The 18547-nt window shown below is 38.5% G+C and overlaps 1 protein-coding gene across 1 annotated transcript in view; it reads left to right on the top strand.

Moving 5' to 3' along the window:
* Positions 1–7106, top strand: part of GPC5 (glypican 5) — a gene marked incomplete at both ends in the record, with an annotated part of 765009 nt that extends 757903 nt beyond the window's left edge. The window contains one exon of the mRNA XM_082480394.1: positions 6949–7106. Within this exon, the coding sequence (XP_082336520.1) occupies positions 6949–7106 (158 nt within the window). The remainder of the gene's footprint in view (positions 1–6948) is intronic.
* Between the last annotated feature and the right edge of the window lie 11441 nt (positions 7107–18547).

Here is an 18547-nt window from a genome sequence, read left to right as displayed (position 1 = left end):
TTCACATGGAAGAGACTTCAAATAATAGTAGAGGAAATCCATTGTTTCTACTTTATTTTCTAAACACTGAATACTTGTATTTTGTGATGTTTTTAAGATTAATGGCTTAAACACACTAGCTGGGGGGAATGATCTGACATATAATGAATATTTTTTTCTCACATATAGCTACTGTTCAGTAAAGGAATCTATATATTATTTAAAGTAGGAAAGTTTAAGTAAAACTTAAAGTTTTACTTAAGTAAAGCAAGTTTTCACAGCAACCACTACATATAAATTGAAGCATGTCTGAGGTATTTAAACACAGCTCTGTGATCTAGTTAGAATAACTCTGTTTGGAAACATTTTCATGGTATTATGTAGGTAGGAATAAAACCTGGCCAAAAATCAGTAAAAGACATGGACGGGGCATCCATTAGAAACTTTAAAAGTTCCAAATGACAAAGGATTGGCCAATCAAAAAAAAAAAATGGTTTGGTTACTAATAGGTCATTTTACTTTGTGGAACAACAATGCAAAGAAAATAATTTTTTTTTCTCCTCTTTTTTTGTTAAAATCGATTAATACATTTTTTTCAAGTTTAACTGCATAAAGTCATTACTGAGACCTCATTATTGTGAATTGCAGGAATCAAACTAATATTATGTCTTCTTTCATATTACAAAATATGTTGATACTAGTCAGTGTTGGTGTTCACTTGACACAGTAAGGAGATTGTCCTATCTCTTGCTACCGGCAAATTCCTGAACCCATTGCTCTGACAACACTGTCCCCTCTTTGCTCTTAATCATTATGCTATTCTTCTTTTTGCTTTTGCCTACAAATTCTTCAGTTTACTTTATCAGTTACATACAAATTTATCATCTTCTACATTCCCAAAATATTATTGCTCCCTGCTGACATCTATAAATTCATAACCAAGATGCCTACATGTCATCCTTTTCCAGGTACCTCATTTTTTTAAATTACATTTCCAACTTCATATTTAAACATTCATCTATAACACATCAGGTTTTTGGCCTATTCATCTGACCTTTATGTATTTCTTTGATCTCTAATAAAGCTTCTTCATGATCTTTCTTATGAATTTTGAGACAGAGCTTCACGTAGTTATCAGTGTTTTTCTGTACAGCTGATGTGTTATCAGATCCCAAAAATTAACTTACATATAATGATCGAAATAATCATTTCCCTTTTAAGAAGAATTTTGCATAAAACTTCACAGGAGTGTTGTCTTGTAAAAGCCACGTTCCTCATTTTTTTCCTATTTGAAACACTGTCCCATCCTTACCCAAATTCTTCCTCATGTTTGAGGCTCATAGAAAATGCTTGTGCCATAAAAGCTGTATTTTGAATCTTCCAGAACATCATAAGAATGATGCACAGAGATAAATCCAGTTCTCCCTGCTCCCTGAATCTTTGACAAGGTTTGTATCCAATGGGATTCCCACAGCAGCTCATTTGGCAGCTTGATTTTTTCTTGAAGAGCCATGTTGGTTCTGATATATGTTACTCAGCAGACAGAAAATAATACAGCAAGGTGTTTGAAGTTATACTACAGTTACACAAACACTTTCTGGTTTGGTTTCAAACTAGACCGTTATTAGAGGATATTGCATTTAAAATGTTTAAAATGCTTAAAGTCCCAGCATGGCCCTTGTTAGGCAAGCATCTGCGGCTCAAAAGTCATAGCCCATTTTTGTAATATTTTGAAAATCTCAGTAGAAAAGCTCCATGTCAAATGAAAATCTTCCATGACCTTAGGTTTGACTTTTCAAATCAAGGTTAAAGGCTCTTGCTGAATATTGGAAGGAAATTAGAATCATATAATCATAGAATTGCTGAGGTTGGAAGGGACCTTTAAGATCATCAAGTCCAACTATTAACCTACCCTGACAAAACCACTTCTAAACCATGTCCCTAAGTACCACATCTACCCTTTTTTTACCTTTTAGTGAAAAAATGTTTCCTAACATCCAGTCTAAACCTCCCCTGACATAACTTGAACCCATTTCCTCTCATCTATCACTTGTCACCAGGGAGAAGAGGTCAGCCCCCACCTCTCTACAACCTCCTTTCAGGTAGTTGTAGAGGGTGATAAGATCTCCCCTCAGCCTCCTCTTCTCCAGGCTAAACAACCGCAGTTCCCTCAATCGTTCCTCATAAGACTTCTTCTCCAGACCCCTCACCAGCTTTGTTGCCCTTCTCTGGACACGCTCCAACACCTCAATGTCATTCTTGTAGTGAGGGGCCCAAAACTGAACACAGTACTCAAGGTGGGGCCTCACCAGTGTCGAGTACAGGGGGATCATCACTTCCCTAGTCCTGCTCACCACACTATTCCTGATACAGGCTAGGATGCTGTTGGCCTTCTTGGCCACCTGGGCACACTGCCGGCTCATATTCAGCCGGCTGTCCACCAACACCCCCAGGTCCTTTTCTGCTGGGCAACTTTTCAGCCACTCTGCCCAGTCCTGTAGCGCTGCATGGGGTTGTTGTGACCCATGTGCAGGACCTGGCACTTGGCCTTGTGGAACCTCATACATTTGGCCTCAGCCCATCGGTCCAGCCTGTACGGATCCCTCTGCAGAGCCATCCTACCCTCAAGCAGATCAACACGCCCGCCTAGCTTAGTGTCCTCTGTGAACTTACTGAGGGTGCATCCAATCCCCTCATCCAGATGATTGACAAAGATATTAAAGAGAACTGGCTCCAGCACTGAGCCCTGGGGACCACCACCTGTGGCCAGATACCAACCAGATTTAACTCCGTTCACCACCACTCTCTGGGCATGGCCATCCAGCCAGTTTTTTACCTATCAAAGAGTACACCCATCCAAGGCATGAGCAGCCAATTTCTCCAGGAGAATGCTGTGGGAAATGGTGTCAAAAGCTTTGCAAAAATACGGGTAGATAGCATCCACACCTTTTCCCTCATCCACTAAGCAATTCACCTTATCATAAAAGGAGATCAGGTTTGTCAGGCATGACCTGCCTTTCACAAACCCATGCTGACTGGGCCTGATCACCCTGTTCTCCTGCATGTGTTGTGTAATGGCACTGAGGATGATCTGTTCCATGACCTTCCCAGGCACCGAGGTCAGACTGACTGGCCTGTAGTTCTCTGGATCCTCCGTCTGGCCCTACTTGTGGATGGTTGTCACGTTTGCCAACCTCCAGTCAGCTGGGACCTCCCTGGTTATCTAGGACTGTTCATAAATGATGCAAAGTGGCCTGGTGAGCACCTCCGCCAGCTCCCTCAGTACCCTCGGGTGGATCCCATCCAGCCCCATAGATTTGTGCACCTCCAGGTGCTGAAGCAGCACCATTTCCCTTTGGATTACAGGGGCTTAATTCTGCTCCCCATCCCTGTCTTGTAGCTCAGGGGTCTGGGTACTCAGGGAACAACTGGTCCTACTGCTGAAGACTGAGGCAAAGATGGCATTAAGTACCTCAGCCCTCTCCTCATCCTTGGTCACTATGTTACCAGCCCCGTCTACCAGAGGACAGAGATTATCCTTAGTCCTCTTTTTATTGGTAATATATTTATAGAAACTTTTTTTTGTTATTCTTGACAACAGAAGCCAGGTTTAGTTTTAGTTGGACTTTGGTCCTCCTGATTTTTTCCCTACATTTGTAGGGAAATTGTACTGTTGCTGTTGCTATTCTGGAGAACACAACAGGTCAGGTCTCAAGGCTGCCAGTAACATTACCTCTCACAAGCTTTAAATATCTTTAGAAGATGTTAAAGACCATTAGAAATACTCTGCAGCTGTTACACTATAATGAGATACTGTGATATTTATCACAATGTTTGGTGAAATTCTTTTCCTGATTAATTTTTTCTAAACGAGAGCAGGACAATACTTTAAATTGCAGCCACTGAGTTTCACAGGTGATGCTGGGGACAGGTAATGATACTTGGCAGCATTGCTTTATATAGGTTCATGCAAATATTACACTTGGATTTTAATTCCTAATAGACTTATCTTCTGCTCCGCTGCAGTTTTAGTTTTTCTTCAGAACAAAACTGTGAATCTCAGCTTCAACATCTGAATTTTACCATTTTCCAGTCAAAATACTAGCTCTAGTATGATTTTGATATTAAACAAGACATTTATATTTGGGAAACGTAAATGTCTCTTGTGTAACATAATTTCAGCTTCTTGTATGTGAGGAAACTAAAATCAAACGAGTTTGTTTTTGCCTTTAGTCCCTTCTGTTCTAAATGTTTGGATAGCTCTCATTGCAAGTTTGCTGTGAACTACGAAAGTTAATCTCATTCAGAGGAAAGGATCATTTCCATTACTGATTATGACATAGGAAAGATGACATATATGTTTAAATCCTGATGCATAATGGGCAACAGAACCTATTTATTTAAATAGAAAGTACAGCCTAGGTGTAGGAATTAAATATACAGTTATACTTATTAGAACTAGCTGGAAAAAAAAAAAAGACATAGCATTCTGTGGGGAAAAAAAAGCCCACAGTTCTGTTAAAATAGACTATTTTTTAGGAGTGGTCTTCTGTTCAGTGATTTTTTCACAGGGGAATGTCTACGTATATTTTTTTAACTTCTTATTTCAATAAAGTAAAAGCTGTGGCATAGACCTGTGGGGTTGACTGAATAGGTGAAAGGCTGGCTGTATGTTTACACTGCAATCCTAACAGTATATGCATGTAACATCAGAGATTATATTCATTCATCAAAGGAATATGTATTGGTAAGTTTGAACATTTTTTATAACACTCTTTTCATGGGAACTTCCAAAATCTGCAGTATTTATTTGGGACTGGAAAGAAAAATTGAAATAACATTTCCCATAAAATTAAATCTATTCTCCCCCTATTTTCCATAATATTGTCAATGAAATTTTCACTAGAAATTAAACTCAACTTTTCATTCAGTAATTAATATCTAGTCACATCGCCTTATGATTCAGATCACATGCTCTAACTGAAGCCAGTTATTTCTCCAACTGCAAGATCTAGGAATATTTTTCTTTTTACTGTATTTATCTTTTATGATAATTGATATCCTAGGTGTTTAAGATAATGCCATATCTTTCACTGCTGTGATAGTGTATCTGCAAATACACTGGGAAAAACCCAGTTCATTATACCTATAGCATTTGGTGTACTGCTTTGTTGTATAGGTGAGAGTTGCATTTTTCCATCTGTTGAAATTAATCTTTTTAAATATGGGAAATCCTCACTAATGCCCTGGAGAAATGACCCAAACCATGTTTTTTGTTGTTGTTCTACTTCCAAATCTTCTCCGAAAACAGCCCTTGACATACCCTCTTTGATGATCCACCAACCACCCATTCAGTGAAATGTTGAGTGACTGACCTTTTTCTAGACAGGGCATTGAATGTGCATGATAAGGAGAAGTTGTATTACCTCCTTCTCAACATCTATTGTCACTCTTCCTCTTTGTATGTCCACTTGCATTGTACTCATAGAGCTAATTTTCACAGATTCCGGGCAAGAGCACCGGATCGATAAATCCACACAAAATAGCAGTATATTCTGCTCTCTAAGTACAGCAGCAAAGACGACAAATTCATTCTAGCAGGTTTTTCAGACAACATGATTGACTTTAGCTGACTCTTCCCTTAATGCATTTTTTCAAAGCTTCAGGAAGGAGATTTGAGTACATACAGCAAGTTCACAAAGAGCAGCTTTCAAGCTGCTTTTAGAGAAAAGAGTATTTTTAACACAAGCACCAAAATTGTTGTTCCTTTTAAAAATGAGAGTTCTCTGTAGCTCCCGTTAAACCAGCTTAACAAAGAGGATAACACCATGACTAAAATATTTATACTTCATCACAGTCCCTTTGAATAATAATAAAACAACAAAAAAGTATCACTAGTTTATTCATCTTTCCTAATGATACAGAAAGAAGTACCTAAACAATGAATAATAATGCAGGGACTCAGACTGTAAAATCAATATGTCAGCTCAGTAGAGCTGAGCTTCTTTCTAATGCTGCTCTTCCAACAGTAGAGCTTACCTTCTGCATTATATATGTATTGACCTAATTACATAAATATTGACTTTGCTTTATATGAAGCCTTTTTCAGTCTCGGTGTAATTACAATGTCAATATTTGTTGCATGTAATAACACTGAATTTAGACTTGTTAATTTTGACTGATAGCGGCATGCTACAAGTTATTACACGGGCTAAGATAGTCTAGAAGTATTCATAGCAAATGCAAGCAGCTGACAACGCTTCCAAATCTGAATGTGTCTCCAAGACTTTCTGTTTCTGATTGTTTAACCAGGCAGCAGAAATATAATGGGTGATTACATCCTTGTTCCATACAAAGCACTGTTTTGAGATGGAGAAATATTTACCCTGGTCCCAAGAAGTACAAATATTTAGCCAGGAACTCAGTAAAGGAGTTCCTCTTTAAAGTTAGCTTTACAGTTTTGCCTTATAATGCTGTAAAGTCCATTTAAATTGTGCCAAAATTGAGGTTTTTTTTACAGCAACAAGTATACTTTGCTGCATAGCTTCCATCAGGTATAGGTTATTTTGGAATAATATTGGGACCCAGACACAAGCAATTTCACATTAAATTATTTCCCTTTTCCTTTAAATCCAAGAAAGATGTGAGCAGTGGACTTTTAGGTACTGCTGGGACTTTCAAAAACTGTTCACTTCAGTCTGCACATGTTTGTTGATATATATTTTTACAAGAACAACTTTGTTCAGAGCTGGCAGACCTCTGAACTGCTTTCAACGATGAATAGCCATATAGTATAGTGTATGTTTCTAGATGCAGTTATAAAGGATTTTGAATTTGGCAGTAACATGAGAATTAGAAACCAAACTGTGACAGTCTGTCTGCTGAGGATATTTAAATTTGTTCTAGCTATAATGATGCCAGTAGTGACAAGGCATGCATCATACTATATTTTCTTATTTGTCTCAGCAGGGATGCCAGACAAGACGAACCTCAGTGACGTAAAGCAAATCCATCAAACCAACGATGGCAGCACTTTAGACACAACTGGAGCGGGATGTACAACAGTGGCTGACTATATGACATTTATGCTGATTAGTTTGGTGACACTATTTCTCAGTCTTTGGTAACTGTTTAGCTCTGGCTTGATATATGCGTCTCATTGTCATCTGTTTATCCTCGCTCACAAGCCTGGAATAAGGGATCTGGTGGATATAGCTATATTTACGGTAGCTTGTACAATATCAGCCTTTCTGATCTTAGGCCTGAATATTAGCAAAGTTGTTTGAGTAATATTTTTCCTGTGGGTTTTATTCAACATCTGTAAAGTCATGCAAAATCACATTTCCTTTTATAATATTTTACGTTTATAATAAGTTGACTAGATATCACAGAATCACCAAGTCCTGCAAGGGGCCCCTGGAGATCACCTAGACCAACCCTGTGCAGAGCAGAGTCAACCAGAGCAAGCTACCCAAGGCCAAGTCCAGTTGGTATTTGAATGTCTGCAACGATGGAGACTCTACAGCCTCTTTTGGCAACGTGTTCCAGTGCTTGAATACGCATAGTAAAAAAATGTTTTCTTACATTTAAATGTTATCTATCGTATTTCAGTTTGTGCCCACAGCCTATTGTCCTGTCACTGGGCACCACTGAGAAGAGTTTGTTCCATCTTCTTTACTCCCCTTATCAGGTATTTATACACAGTGACAAGACCCCCCTACATCTTCTCCAGGCTGAACAGTCTCAGCTCTCTGAGCCTCTCCTGTGTTTTTTAAGCTTCCGTTAAACCAGCTTAACAAAGAGGATAACACCATGACTAAAATATTTATACTTCATCACAGTCCCTTTGAATAATAATTTGAAAATAATCCCTTAAAAACCTTCATGACCCTTTGCAGGACTCTATCCAGTACATCCCTATCTCTCTTGTCCTTGGGAGCCCAAACTTGGACACAGCATTGTTGTCTCCCCAGTACTGAGCAGAGGAGGAACACCTCCTTCGACCTGCTGGCAATGTTTTTCCTAATTCAGCCCAAGAAGCTGTTGGTTGTCTTTGCTGCCAGGGCACATTGTTGGCTTATGTTCACCTTGGTGTCCATCAGGATCTCCCAGGCCCTTCTCTGCAAAACTGCTTTCCAGCTAGTTGGTACCAGCATGCACTGATGCATGGGGTTATTCCTCCCCAGATGCAGGACTTGGCATTTGCCTTTCTTGAGTTTCATGAGGTTCCTATCAAGCCATTTCTTTAGCCTATCAGGGTCCCTTGGAATGGCAGAACAACTCTCTAATGTATCAGCCACTCCTCCCATTTTTGTATCCTCTGTGAGAACTTGCTGAGAGTGCACTCTGTTGCATCATCCTGGTCATTAATAAAGAAGTCAAACAGTATCAACCCCTGAAGTAAACCAAGAGTGACTCGTCTCCAAGTGGACTTTGTGCTGCTGTTCACGACCCTACATACAACTGATACCAACTGATGAAAGTGTTGCTCAGCACTTTATGAGTTTTGTATTTAAAGTCCTGCCTTCTGGGTTATGATCCCTTTAAACCAGAAAATGTTGAATTTGCCTTGCTCTCTTTCTCCAAAAAGGAAAAAAAAAATGCAGTGTAAACTCAGCTAATTTTAGTAGGAATTAATTTTCATAGTTCGGAAAAAATATATATTAAAGACTGTCTATGTATATGCAGATACATATAACTGCAATCTACAGATAACAGCAAGGTTAGGATTCAATGTTGGATTAAGATATCTCAATCTATATGTCTACATACAAATATTTACATGTGTGTTATGTATCTATTACATATGTGTTATATATCTAAGCTGTCACTGCAGTCAGTGGAAATACGGGGTAACATTCAATTGCTAAAATACCAGCAACAAGTGCCAGTTAAGACGTTGTAAGAAAACCCACTCGGATGTCCAGCTACTGCTCTGAAGGGGCTCAGGTCTTTCTGTGAGCAAGTGACCTGACCTCTTTGTCAACACAATTAATGAAGCCCGGTGAGTTATTCAGCTCATATGAAGACAGACACCTAAGAGAGCAACTCAGTTGCCCAAAAGTAAGTGTCTGGTGCCACCTAAGATTTCTTGGAGTATCCAAGATATCCTTATGGGACTGGGATATATTAAGCTGGCCTCATAGGAAATTCCACAGGTTCCTTAGATGGGAGCCATCCAGAGTGGCAGCTGGTAGCTAAGTGAGATATTCTTGTTTATCTCAAATAGATCGAGACATGCATATGTGGGCCTGTGAATCATACACCAGGTGTCCATCAGTAATGTTGGGAGCTTAGATACCTTGTTGAAGTGGTGACACATGAATGCAAATCTGAATCACAACATGAATCCCAGATCAAGTTCTATGCTTCATACAGTGACATAAGCTAAAGTGTTCCACAGTGTTAATGCTACATTATATACTAGTATTATAAGATTTTATTATCCTGCCATGACTAATTCCCATGTCATTTTAACCAGAAGGTATTTAAGAATATTTTGTTTTTATTTCTCCTTTACAGTCCTTTACAAAATAAAAAAAATGATATAGTATTGTATGCATTCATACTATACCTAGAACTCTTCCTAGACTGTAAAAAAATGAATTTTATATGAGACTAATATAAAGAAACATATGTAAATATTTGTATTCCCAAATGCATGCATTAGTCATTAGTGCACACAGTATAATATCGAGGTAAACAGATATAAAATTTAAAAAACCGAGTGAACATTCCTAAGAGCAATTCCATGCCCAGATAAACATCATTAGTAGGCATGTGTGTAAGTGTGCACATTTTACTTGACCTCTTTTTTCTTTCGCAGGTTTTGTAAACCAGTCCTTCAAATTCACTTGCCTTGTTGTCTCAGCATACATTGAAATTACAGCATCGGTAATTCAGGGAAAGAAAATCTGATTTAGTTATTTTCCATTTTCATATCAGCTCAAACCAGTAATTAATCAAGTCCAGAAATGTTTTTTTGAACAATAACCGGTACCAGTCACTTCAAGAAACACAGAATACAGCTTTGAATTAGAGATTCAGAAATGGAGAAAAAAAAAATCTACCAATACCCGTCACTTAGAATTTGATTTACATCTTAAAGCAGTTTGTTTTCATTCCTCACTTTTGTGTGTAGTTCAAGACCTTACTGATGGCACCAGGTAGTCAAGGAGATAACTGTTTATTCTATAGCACCTTGGAAACAAAAGCCCCACTTTCAAATACTGATAGTAATTAGGTCCTAAGGCCTCTTCAGATATATGTTAATTAGTCTGATACTTCTCAGCTTTTTCGTGGCCTGTTCCCCTTATTTTCTGCACTGCACCTATGCAAAAATCATTTCTAAGATTCCATCTGGAGTGGAAAATAAGGTCTTTTCCTCGCAGACACATACGAACAATCTAGGTTTCGGGGCTGCTCCCACAAACAATATGAATACAATAGTGGCAGGTCTGGAGTTCCCTCACTTGCCCATCCATCTCTAGGCACCACCTCACACTCCACATCATTGCCTGGACTCGTATGTCTGCCAGGCTACATCATGGTTCCTTCATCACATCTAATGTACTATAAAGAAATATTCTTGTTTCTTAAAGAACTATAAAAAATAAACAAACAAAACAATAAAATGTCTCAGAGCAAGGAGAGGACACTTACCTCAGAGGAAGCCAAGGCTGTTTTGCAATTTGTCCGGAGGTTACTTTGAAAGGGAGGTACCCTTGCAAGAAACTGTGGGAGCATGGCAGGATGTTGAAATGTAGCTCCAAGTTCGGCAACTGGAAAAAAGACCCCTGAAAGCCAGCAAGGAAATGAGGAATAGCACTGTAAATGCAGAGTAAGTTAGAAAAGCCAGGAGGAGAAAAAGAAAGAATAGGCTAAACTGGAGATCATAACAATACAGTGGAAAAACTTCCGTATCTACGTAAAACAGGTGGACTGTATGCAGTGTGTATGTGAGCCCCTCTGGGTGAATTGCCTTGGGATGCAGAGGCTTTTCCCAACAGCAGGTCCTACAGGCAGCAGAGGGCTGAGCTCTCCACATGACCTGAGAAGTGGCACTGGGGTCAAGGTTTCTCTGAGTACTTTCAGTTGTTTTTACTCAGACATTTTTAACAGTCTAAAACTTCTCCGCATCTCACAAAACCTTTGTTGAATGAGATTTTTGCTTTGTTTTGCTTTCTTTTAAATAAGCTTTTTATGAATTATAGCTGATATGGTTTAAAGTAAGAATGTTTTACTTAACGTATCATTTTTCAGGCAGACACTCATTCAAATGCTCTTTATACTAGAATCACAATGGATATCATTATTAAAGTTGTGCAACTGGTCTCAGTACAATTTAAAAAAGCAGCAAATATAAGGTGAGAGGGATTTATAGAGAATAATTTATTAGAGGACAGTGTAGTTACTTGTGAAACAATATTTTAGAAAAAGAGTGATTTGAAATCACAACATTTCAAAAATCCATTATATTTTTATTTGTGAAGACCAACCTATTCTTCTTGAATGTCCAATTTTTATTTTCTTTTTAAAACATGTATGTTTAAATGTACCTTGTATCTCATAGGAAAAAGTACGGAAGCACCTTTTCTCATAACTAATGCTCAAGCACTTCAAACAAATATTTTAAGTTGACAACTTTCCTGAGTGTAGCTGGTGAAAGAGAAAAAAAAAAACATTTATTTCCTTTGGAAGCAAATATCATTGTTCCTTTCATGACTAATAAAAGATGAATCATAACTATAGCCATGTAACAGGTTATCTTTGTCTTTCTTTCTACGGATAGGTGAATATACACGTACATCATTTAATTCTCTATACCTGTACTTTTATATGTTTACTAAAATAATATTTTTGTTCAGATCATAACAGGGTTTAGATTAACCCATCAGAAATTCCAGGTTGACCTTAATATTTCTATAGCATCTTCTCAGGAGCGTGAAATAATACAAGAGGTTGAAGCTATCACTGCTGATGTTTTTTTTTTTAAGTTCAGTTCTACTCTGAAATACTTGTGTAAAAATTAATCTTATTCAGCAAATGATGCCTTTTGCTATGTGCTCTGAGTTACAACTTATTATAATAGGAATAAAAAAAAAGTTGCTTCTAACTACATTAGACTAAAAAGCTAATGTAGTTCTAGTAAAATGCAGATTCTACTCTTGCAAATCTCAGCAACTTATTAATAAAGTTCTAACTCCTAATTCTTTCTTCCTGGTGATGCATGAACAAAAAATCTGTCTTGACAGATTTTGCCAGACAAAATTTGCATGTCTGGCAGTTGGAAACTTTATCTTTCACTTTATTTTGTAACTTGTAAATGCGAAATGCTAGAGATGATATACCTGGTACCCCATGAAGCTCTTTTACCAGCTCACACTGAAGAGGAATAACACGCTGAGCTTCTGTGGATGGGAGGACTCGATCAATGTATCTCATCACCCCTTACAGCACAGAGGGCTGTGCTAAGATGACCTGCTGTGTGTGCCTAATTTAGGTGTCACAACTATGTCTCTCCAAGTTTGTCAGGCAATCTAAATCAATTGTTAGTCTCTTGAATTTAAGTCACATGGAGGTTTTTCTCCATGGCAGTTTCTGATTTTCCTGCTTCTCTCAGTGTCACTGTCTCTCTCATTTGTGCTGGTACAAGAGTTTACAGCACCATGCAGTGAAACTGGTCAGGGTATTTCTGACCCGAAGGATCTCCTTGATCCCGTTCACCTTGCATCACAGACAGAGGCACTGGTACAACAGACAGGGTGGCCATAGTGTTCATGGCAGTTTAGTCACACATTTGTAGCAAGCGGACACAATGTTAGGTACAAGAAAACATTTTAATAGCATAAACACATCATGCAAGAAATTGTTTTCACAGTTACACCTTGTGCAAGGATTCATACTTCAGTATCTAAAGCAGGATTTGGCCATTAAAAAAATCATGGCAAAGTCTGATTTTATTCATACACATGCCACACATGAAAACCTATAACAGACCTCTTTTGCTGATGGGCAAAAACATACTGCCTAATACATACATCAATATACCTTGCCCTCAGATATTTCCCTTTCTTTGTCCCCTGTAGCTGTGTCTGTAGGGGATTGGTATTGCATAGTAGGAGAATGTGCTTTCCTGTTTACTTGTAGTTTATTTAAATGTATAGCTAACACCTTTGTGCTGGCTGTTAAAAATATTTTTCAGGTCTGTTCACATTCCTGTTTTTTGGCAGAAAGAGGTGTTTGTGAAATCCTTGTCTCTCACCTTTTTATTTTTAAAAAGATCGGAGGTTTATCCAGTAAAACAAAATATGGGATACCAGGCCTTCAAAAAGGTACAAAGCAACATGATCCTGAAGAATAAATGTTGCTTGCCACGTGTATCTTTAGTAAGCCATAAAAAATGCTGTATTTGTAATTTCAGAGCATCAGTAGGGCTGATAATTAATGCATGGGCCATGTTCTTCTTTTAAACATTTGTGATGCCATGGAATTCAATGGATATAACTGCAAGCATAGCTTGGCTTTGTATTATCTACGTGCAAAACTGAACCGATACATTTAATAGAGTAGGATTGGTTTTAAAAGTCATCACAACATTACAGGTAATAGCAATTTGTATTTCTCTGCTCTACACTGGTTATATGTATACCATGACAAATAAAATTTTAATTTAACAAATATAAATTTATATTGTGAGCTCTTACCTATATGAATCAAAGGAAAAATCATGTATTTTTCTATGGAATATGTAACAATGTTAAAATTTTCAGCATTTTAGAAATCTAAACAGCAAGGATAAGAGGAAATTACTTGTGCTCAAATATGTAAGTAGACTTGCATACTAATACATGGTTACACGAGTAATTTGAAATACTGTGTTAATTCCTTTGATTTCAATCTTTTACTCTGAAAATCCTATTTCTCTATAACACTTCAGAAAACTGCTAAGACCAAGGACAGCTGTTGACATTGGAATTTCCATGGGAGATGTTGAGGTATACTCTTGACAGGCAAGAAGGTTTCTAAACTATGTCACATTAGTTATGGTGTTCTATGAATAAAAAACACAAAAGATCAGCTTTACAGAAGACTATGCAATTTCAAATCCTAGGAAACACTGCAAACCCACTGATTAAGGTAAACAACATAAAGCAAAATTGCTTTAGACCCATCTGGTTCTTTAGGCAAAGAGGAAAAGTAGTCTGAACTCATGCATCTAGAACGTAAACTCTCACTGACTGACTCTTTCCTGCACTCTGCACTAGTCAGTTGCTGAAACACAGGTGCCTAGTTTTACACTTGAAGTTTTGTTTATGGACAAAGAAGAAAGGCACCATACATATAAAACCAAGAATTTACTGTTAGCATAATCAAAATCTTAACAACCTAATTCAAGAATCATTACTAGTCTAGATCTAATTATTACTGAAAAGGAAATAAAGCATGGTTACCTGGTTAGAATATTTCTACAAAGAAAAAGTCTCAATAAGAGTAATAATACAAATAAATTGTAATACATAAACTACTTAGAATCATAGAATTACTTGGGTTGGAAAAGACCTTTAAGATCATCAAGACCAATCGCTAACCTAGCACTGCCAACTCCACCACTAAACCACCTCCCTAAGTGTCACATCTACACGTCTTTTAAATACCTCCAGGGATGGTGACGCCACCAGTTCCCTGGGCAGCCTGTTCCAATGCTTGACAACCCTTTCAGTGAAGACATTTTTCCTAATATCTAATCTAATCCTCCCCTGGTGTAACTTCAGGACATTTCCTCTTGTCCCATTGCTTGTTACTTTGGAGAAGAGACCAATCTCCACCTCTACAACCTCCTTTCAGGGAGCTGTAAAGAGACATAAGGTCTCCCCTCAGCCTCCTTTTCTCAGGCTAAACAACCCCAGTTCCCTCAGCCACTCCTCATAAGACTTGTTCTCCAGACCCCTCACCAGCTTTGTTGCCCTTCTCTGGACACGCTCCAACACCTCAATGTCCTACTTGTAGTGAGGGGCCCAAAACTGAACACCATACTCGAGGTGGGGCCTCACCAGTGCTGAGTTCAGGGGGATGATCATTTCCTTAGGCCCGCTGGCCATACTATTCCTGATACAGGCCAGGATGATGTTGGTCTTCTTGTCCACCTGGGCACACTGACAGATCATATTCAGCCAGCATTTTCTATCTCATTTCAGCCTTCCACTGTTCGTCTGGGTCTTAAAACTGGTAGTTTCAGACTGCAGAAGAGTGATTTTATTGGGTCATCAGCATCTGGGGTCCTTCACAGAGAGGAATACAATGTTCATGGTTTATTCTTTCTCACCCCAAGATTTGCATTATGTCATTTTTATACATTTGCTAGCACATTCTACTTTTCCTTCATTCATCTGTTGCTCCAAATTACATCTGAATTCACTAGATATAGTGTCATTTACATATGTTAGATATATAAATATCTTCATTTTCTTTGTTACCCTTAAAACCACTTTTCTCCAGGTCCAGGTCTGCATTTCTTCGACCACAGATCAGTTGTTTAGAGCCATGGGGTCCCCAGTACCCGCCATGGGGTCCCCAGTACCAGCCCTGTTTCCTGTCCTTTGGCATCCCGTGCCTGTGTTCCTCTACATCACACCCTGTGTCTGCACTTCTCAAGGCCTCTACTGTTGCACGAAACCTGCATTTCTCTACATTACGTTGTTGTGTGAAAGTCATAAATTTCTCATTCTACATAGAATATGTGTTTGTTACTGATACCTGTATAAAACTATGGTTGTCTCGCACAAAGGTAAATGAAAGTAAAGCAAATTTGCCGTAGCCACCTAGTGAATTAGAAAAAAAAAAGAACATGCTGTCACAGCTAAATCAAACAAAACAAAGCTGCAGGCAGGTCAAGAAAAGTTCAGATGGGGCAAGTCTAATGAGCCTCAGTCTGGAGGACTTGAAAACTCAGTACAAAGCTGATGGCCAGTTACTAGCCATAGCAATGCCATATTACAAGGCTACGCAGTTACACCAGGAGAGTCTGAGACACCTGCCCCTTCTGGCGCTGCAGGGAGGCAGTGGACTTCTCAGCCGTGTACTGCATCATTTCTGCCAGCTCCCAGCAGATGCTTTAGGCCATCTCAAAAGGGGTACACAGCCTCTGTATGGCCAGTTGAACTGAGCCCTCAGGATCAATGGAGCACCTTGAAAGAGTGGTTCCTCTCACCTGAGAAAGGTATCTAGGGTCACATAGGTCTCTTCTGGCAATGAAGAAACTAGATCAAGACTATCTAATAATATGTGAAGTTACAAGACATAAATCTCACTTTTAACATGGGATTCAATCCAGCTAATTCCTTTCAGCTTCTCCTTCTAGAAGAAAAGCACATTCTAAAGTTTTACCTCTCTTTGTTAGCTGCACAAGGAATTTGGATACTTACCCTGGCAGGACTGGTCTTCTATACCACCTGATGTTCAGGCACTGACTGGATCTACCATCTAGTCTTCTACTTCTACAGTAACACACAACGGGCATGATCTGAAAGGCCTCTACTAAAACTACGTAACCAGTAACCTTGAAGCTGAGTAAAATAGTTATGGGAGTGTTTATTTCTTTTTCATTTTGAGGGGAGAGACACCACTTTTGGTGAATAAAGCCTGTATGTCAGTTAATCCTTTCTAAAAGAAGAACGGAACATGCACTATATTGAGAGGGCTGAGCGGCACTGGAAGAGACAAGTAGAGAAGTTGCTCTGGGAGCAAGCAGAGGTGAAAACAACACAGGCCTGGCTAGCCAAACGTGGCCTTGGCGAGCCCTGGGCCAGAGGGGAACTGAGTTAGCTGAAAGACTGCTACAGAGTTTACTTACAGACAATATCTCACATCTAGTGAACAGTTAACACTGATCATGCTAGCAAAAGAGGGCATGAGCTGTTCAAGCTGTTACCACCCACAAGACCTGTGCTCAATGGCAAAACGAGAACTGTAGAAGCTGAGAATGGTAGGAGAGCCCTGTAGACCACCTCTTTCAGTGGCAGCAATTGAACACCTTTGCTTCATGGATGCACTTTGCTAAGAGGAACAGCTGAGGCGCTAGGCTGGTCAATAAACTATGAATAAGACAGAAGTGGATTGAGAGAGTAGTGGCTGCCTTCCTTATCCACCATGCATGACTTTGCAAGCACACTTTGAAGAACAGTAACTTTGTCTTTCAAAGATTTCTGAGGTTTGCCAAACTGATAAGTTATTTACTTTGCATTTCTACCTTGACCTTGTTAAAGTCCTCCTTAAGTAAACTCTTTTATGTAACTTACTGCTCTCTCGCAGGCAAACGTTCATGAGGCACACAGACAGTGCAAATGAGTTTACCATTCTCCTGGGTGGGTTTTTAGCCACACTTACCTGTGAGTTTAAGGAAGAGTACTATAAATTGGATATGGACCTTTTTGCTTGGAATCTGTTTCTGCCAGGATTAATATTGCTATAAACAACATAAGTGCTAAAAAAATTTCCTCCAATTTCACCAATAAATTTCATTCTCACCCTAGTTTTCTAAGTATCTTCCTCAGCTAGTCTTGCATTTTGATGACCACCTTTGCATCTTTTGCTCATGAAACCTCATATATGATAGCTTTTGGTGCACAAATTATGGCTCAGTACTCACACAAATGCTTTCTGATGTGTTTTTCTTAGACGTCTTTTTCTCCTTCCAGCAATGATAGATGCCACACATACAGAGATAAAACACATCTAATCCCAGGGATTTATTGGATTAAGAATGAAGCTTTTCAGACAACACGTACATGCCAGCCGGAGGTAAAAAGCTAACAACCCTATCAATAAAGAGCGAGAGGAAGGATTCCAGATTATTTTATTCTCTTTTCACTCCAAATTTTAAAATTAAGATGAAGATAAGAAAAGTTTAGAAAATAAACATACAGTATTGAGCAAATTGTGGTTTACCTCTAGAAAATGCTTATAATTTTTGAGAAAATTTTAATGTGAAAACAAGGTTCCTCCAATAACAAAGTTGTACAAGATATTTGTGACAAAGCTGCAAACTACATAAAAGCCACCTACTTCTATTTTTCTGGAAAATTACTGGAAATTCAAATCATATTATCTGAGAGTTTATAATCCCATGAACATACTTGCTAATTTGAACAATTATCATTGCCGTTTCAAATCTAGATAGTGTAATAAAGAAGAACATAGACCATGTCAAATTCTGTGGCTTACCAAGGAAATGCAAATGAAATTTGCTTGTGCCTACTGAGATTTTATCTTCAATTTTCTGTTAATTTAATACAAAGTCTTGAAGCCAAATTCAGATTTTCACTCAATAAAATCAAAGCCAAAGCAACAAAAAAAGACAAAAAAAAAAAAAAAAGAAAAAGAAAAAAGAGGGAGAACATGACATTAGTCCAGTAGGTAGAAATCTGCGATGGAAGTCCTGAGAAATTTCATTCCTGTTCCCTAAGTGGCTTACGCATTTTAAATGTAATTGTTCTCAGATAAAATACTGACACAGCCCAGAGAGAACACGGTAAGATTTCAGACTGCCTGTGAATAAACTTCACTGTCT

The sequence above is a fragment of the Vanellus vanellus genome (genome assembly GCF_965231255.1).
Source record: "Vanellus vanellus genome assembly, chromosome: 1".
NCBI classification, from domain to species: Eukaryota; Metazoa; Chordata; class Aves; order Charadriiformes; family Charadriidae; genus Vanellus; species Vanellus vanellus.
This window is presented reverse-complemented; position numbering and strand designations above follow the sequence as displayed.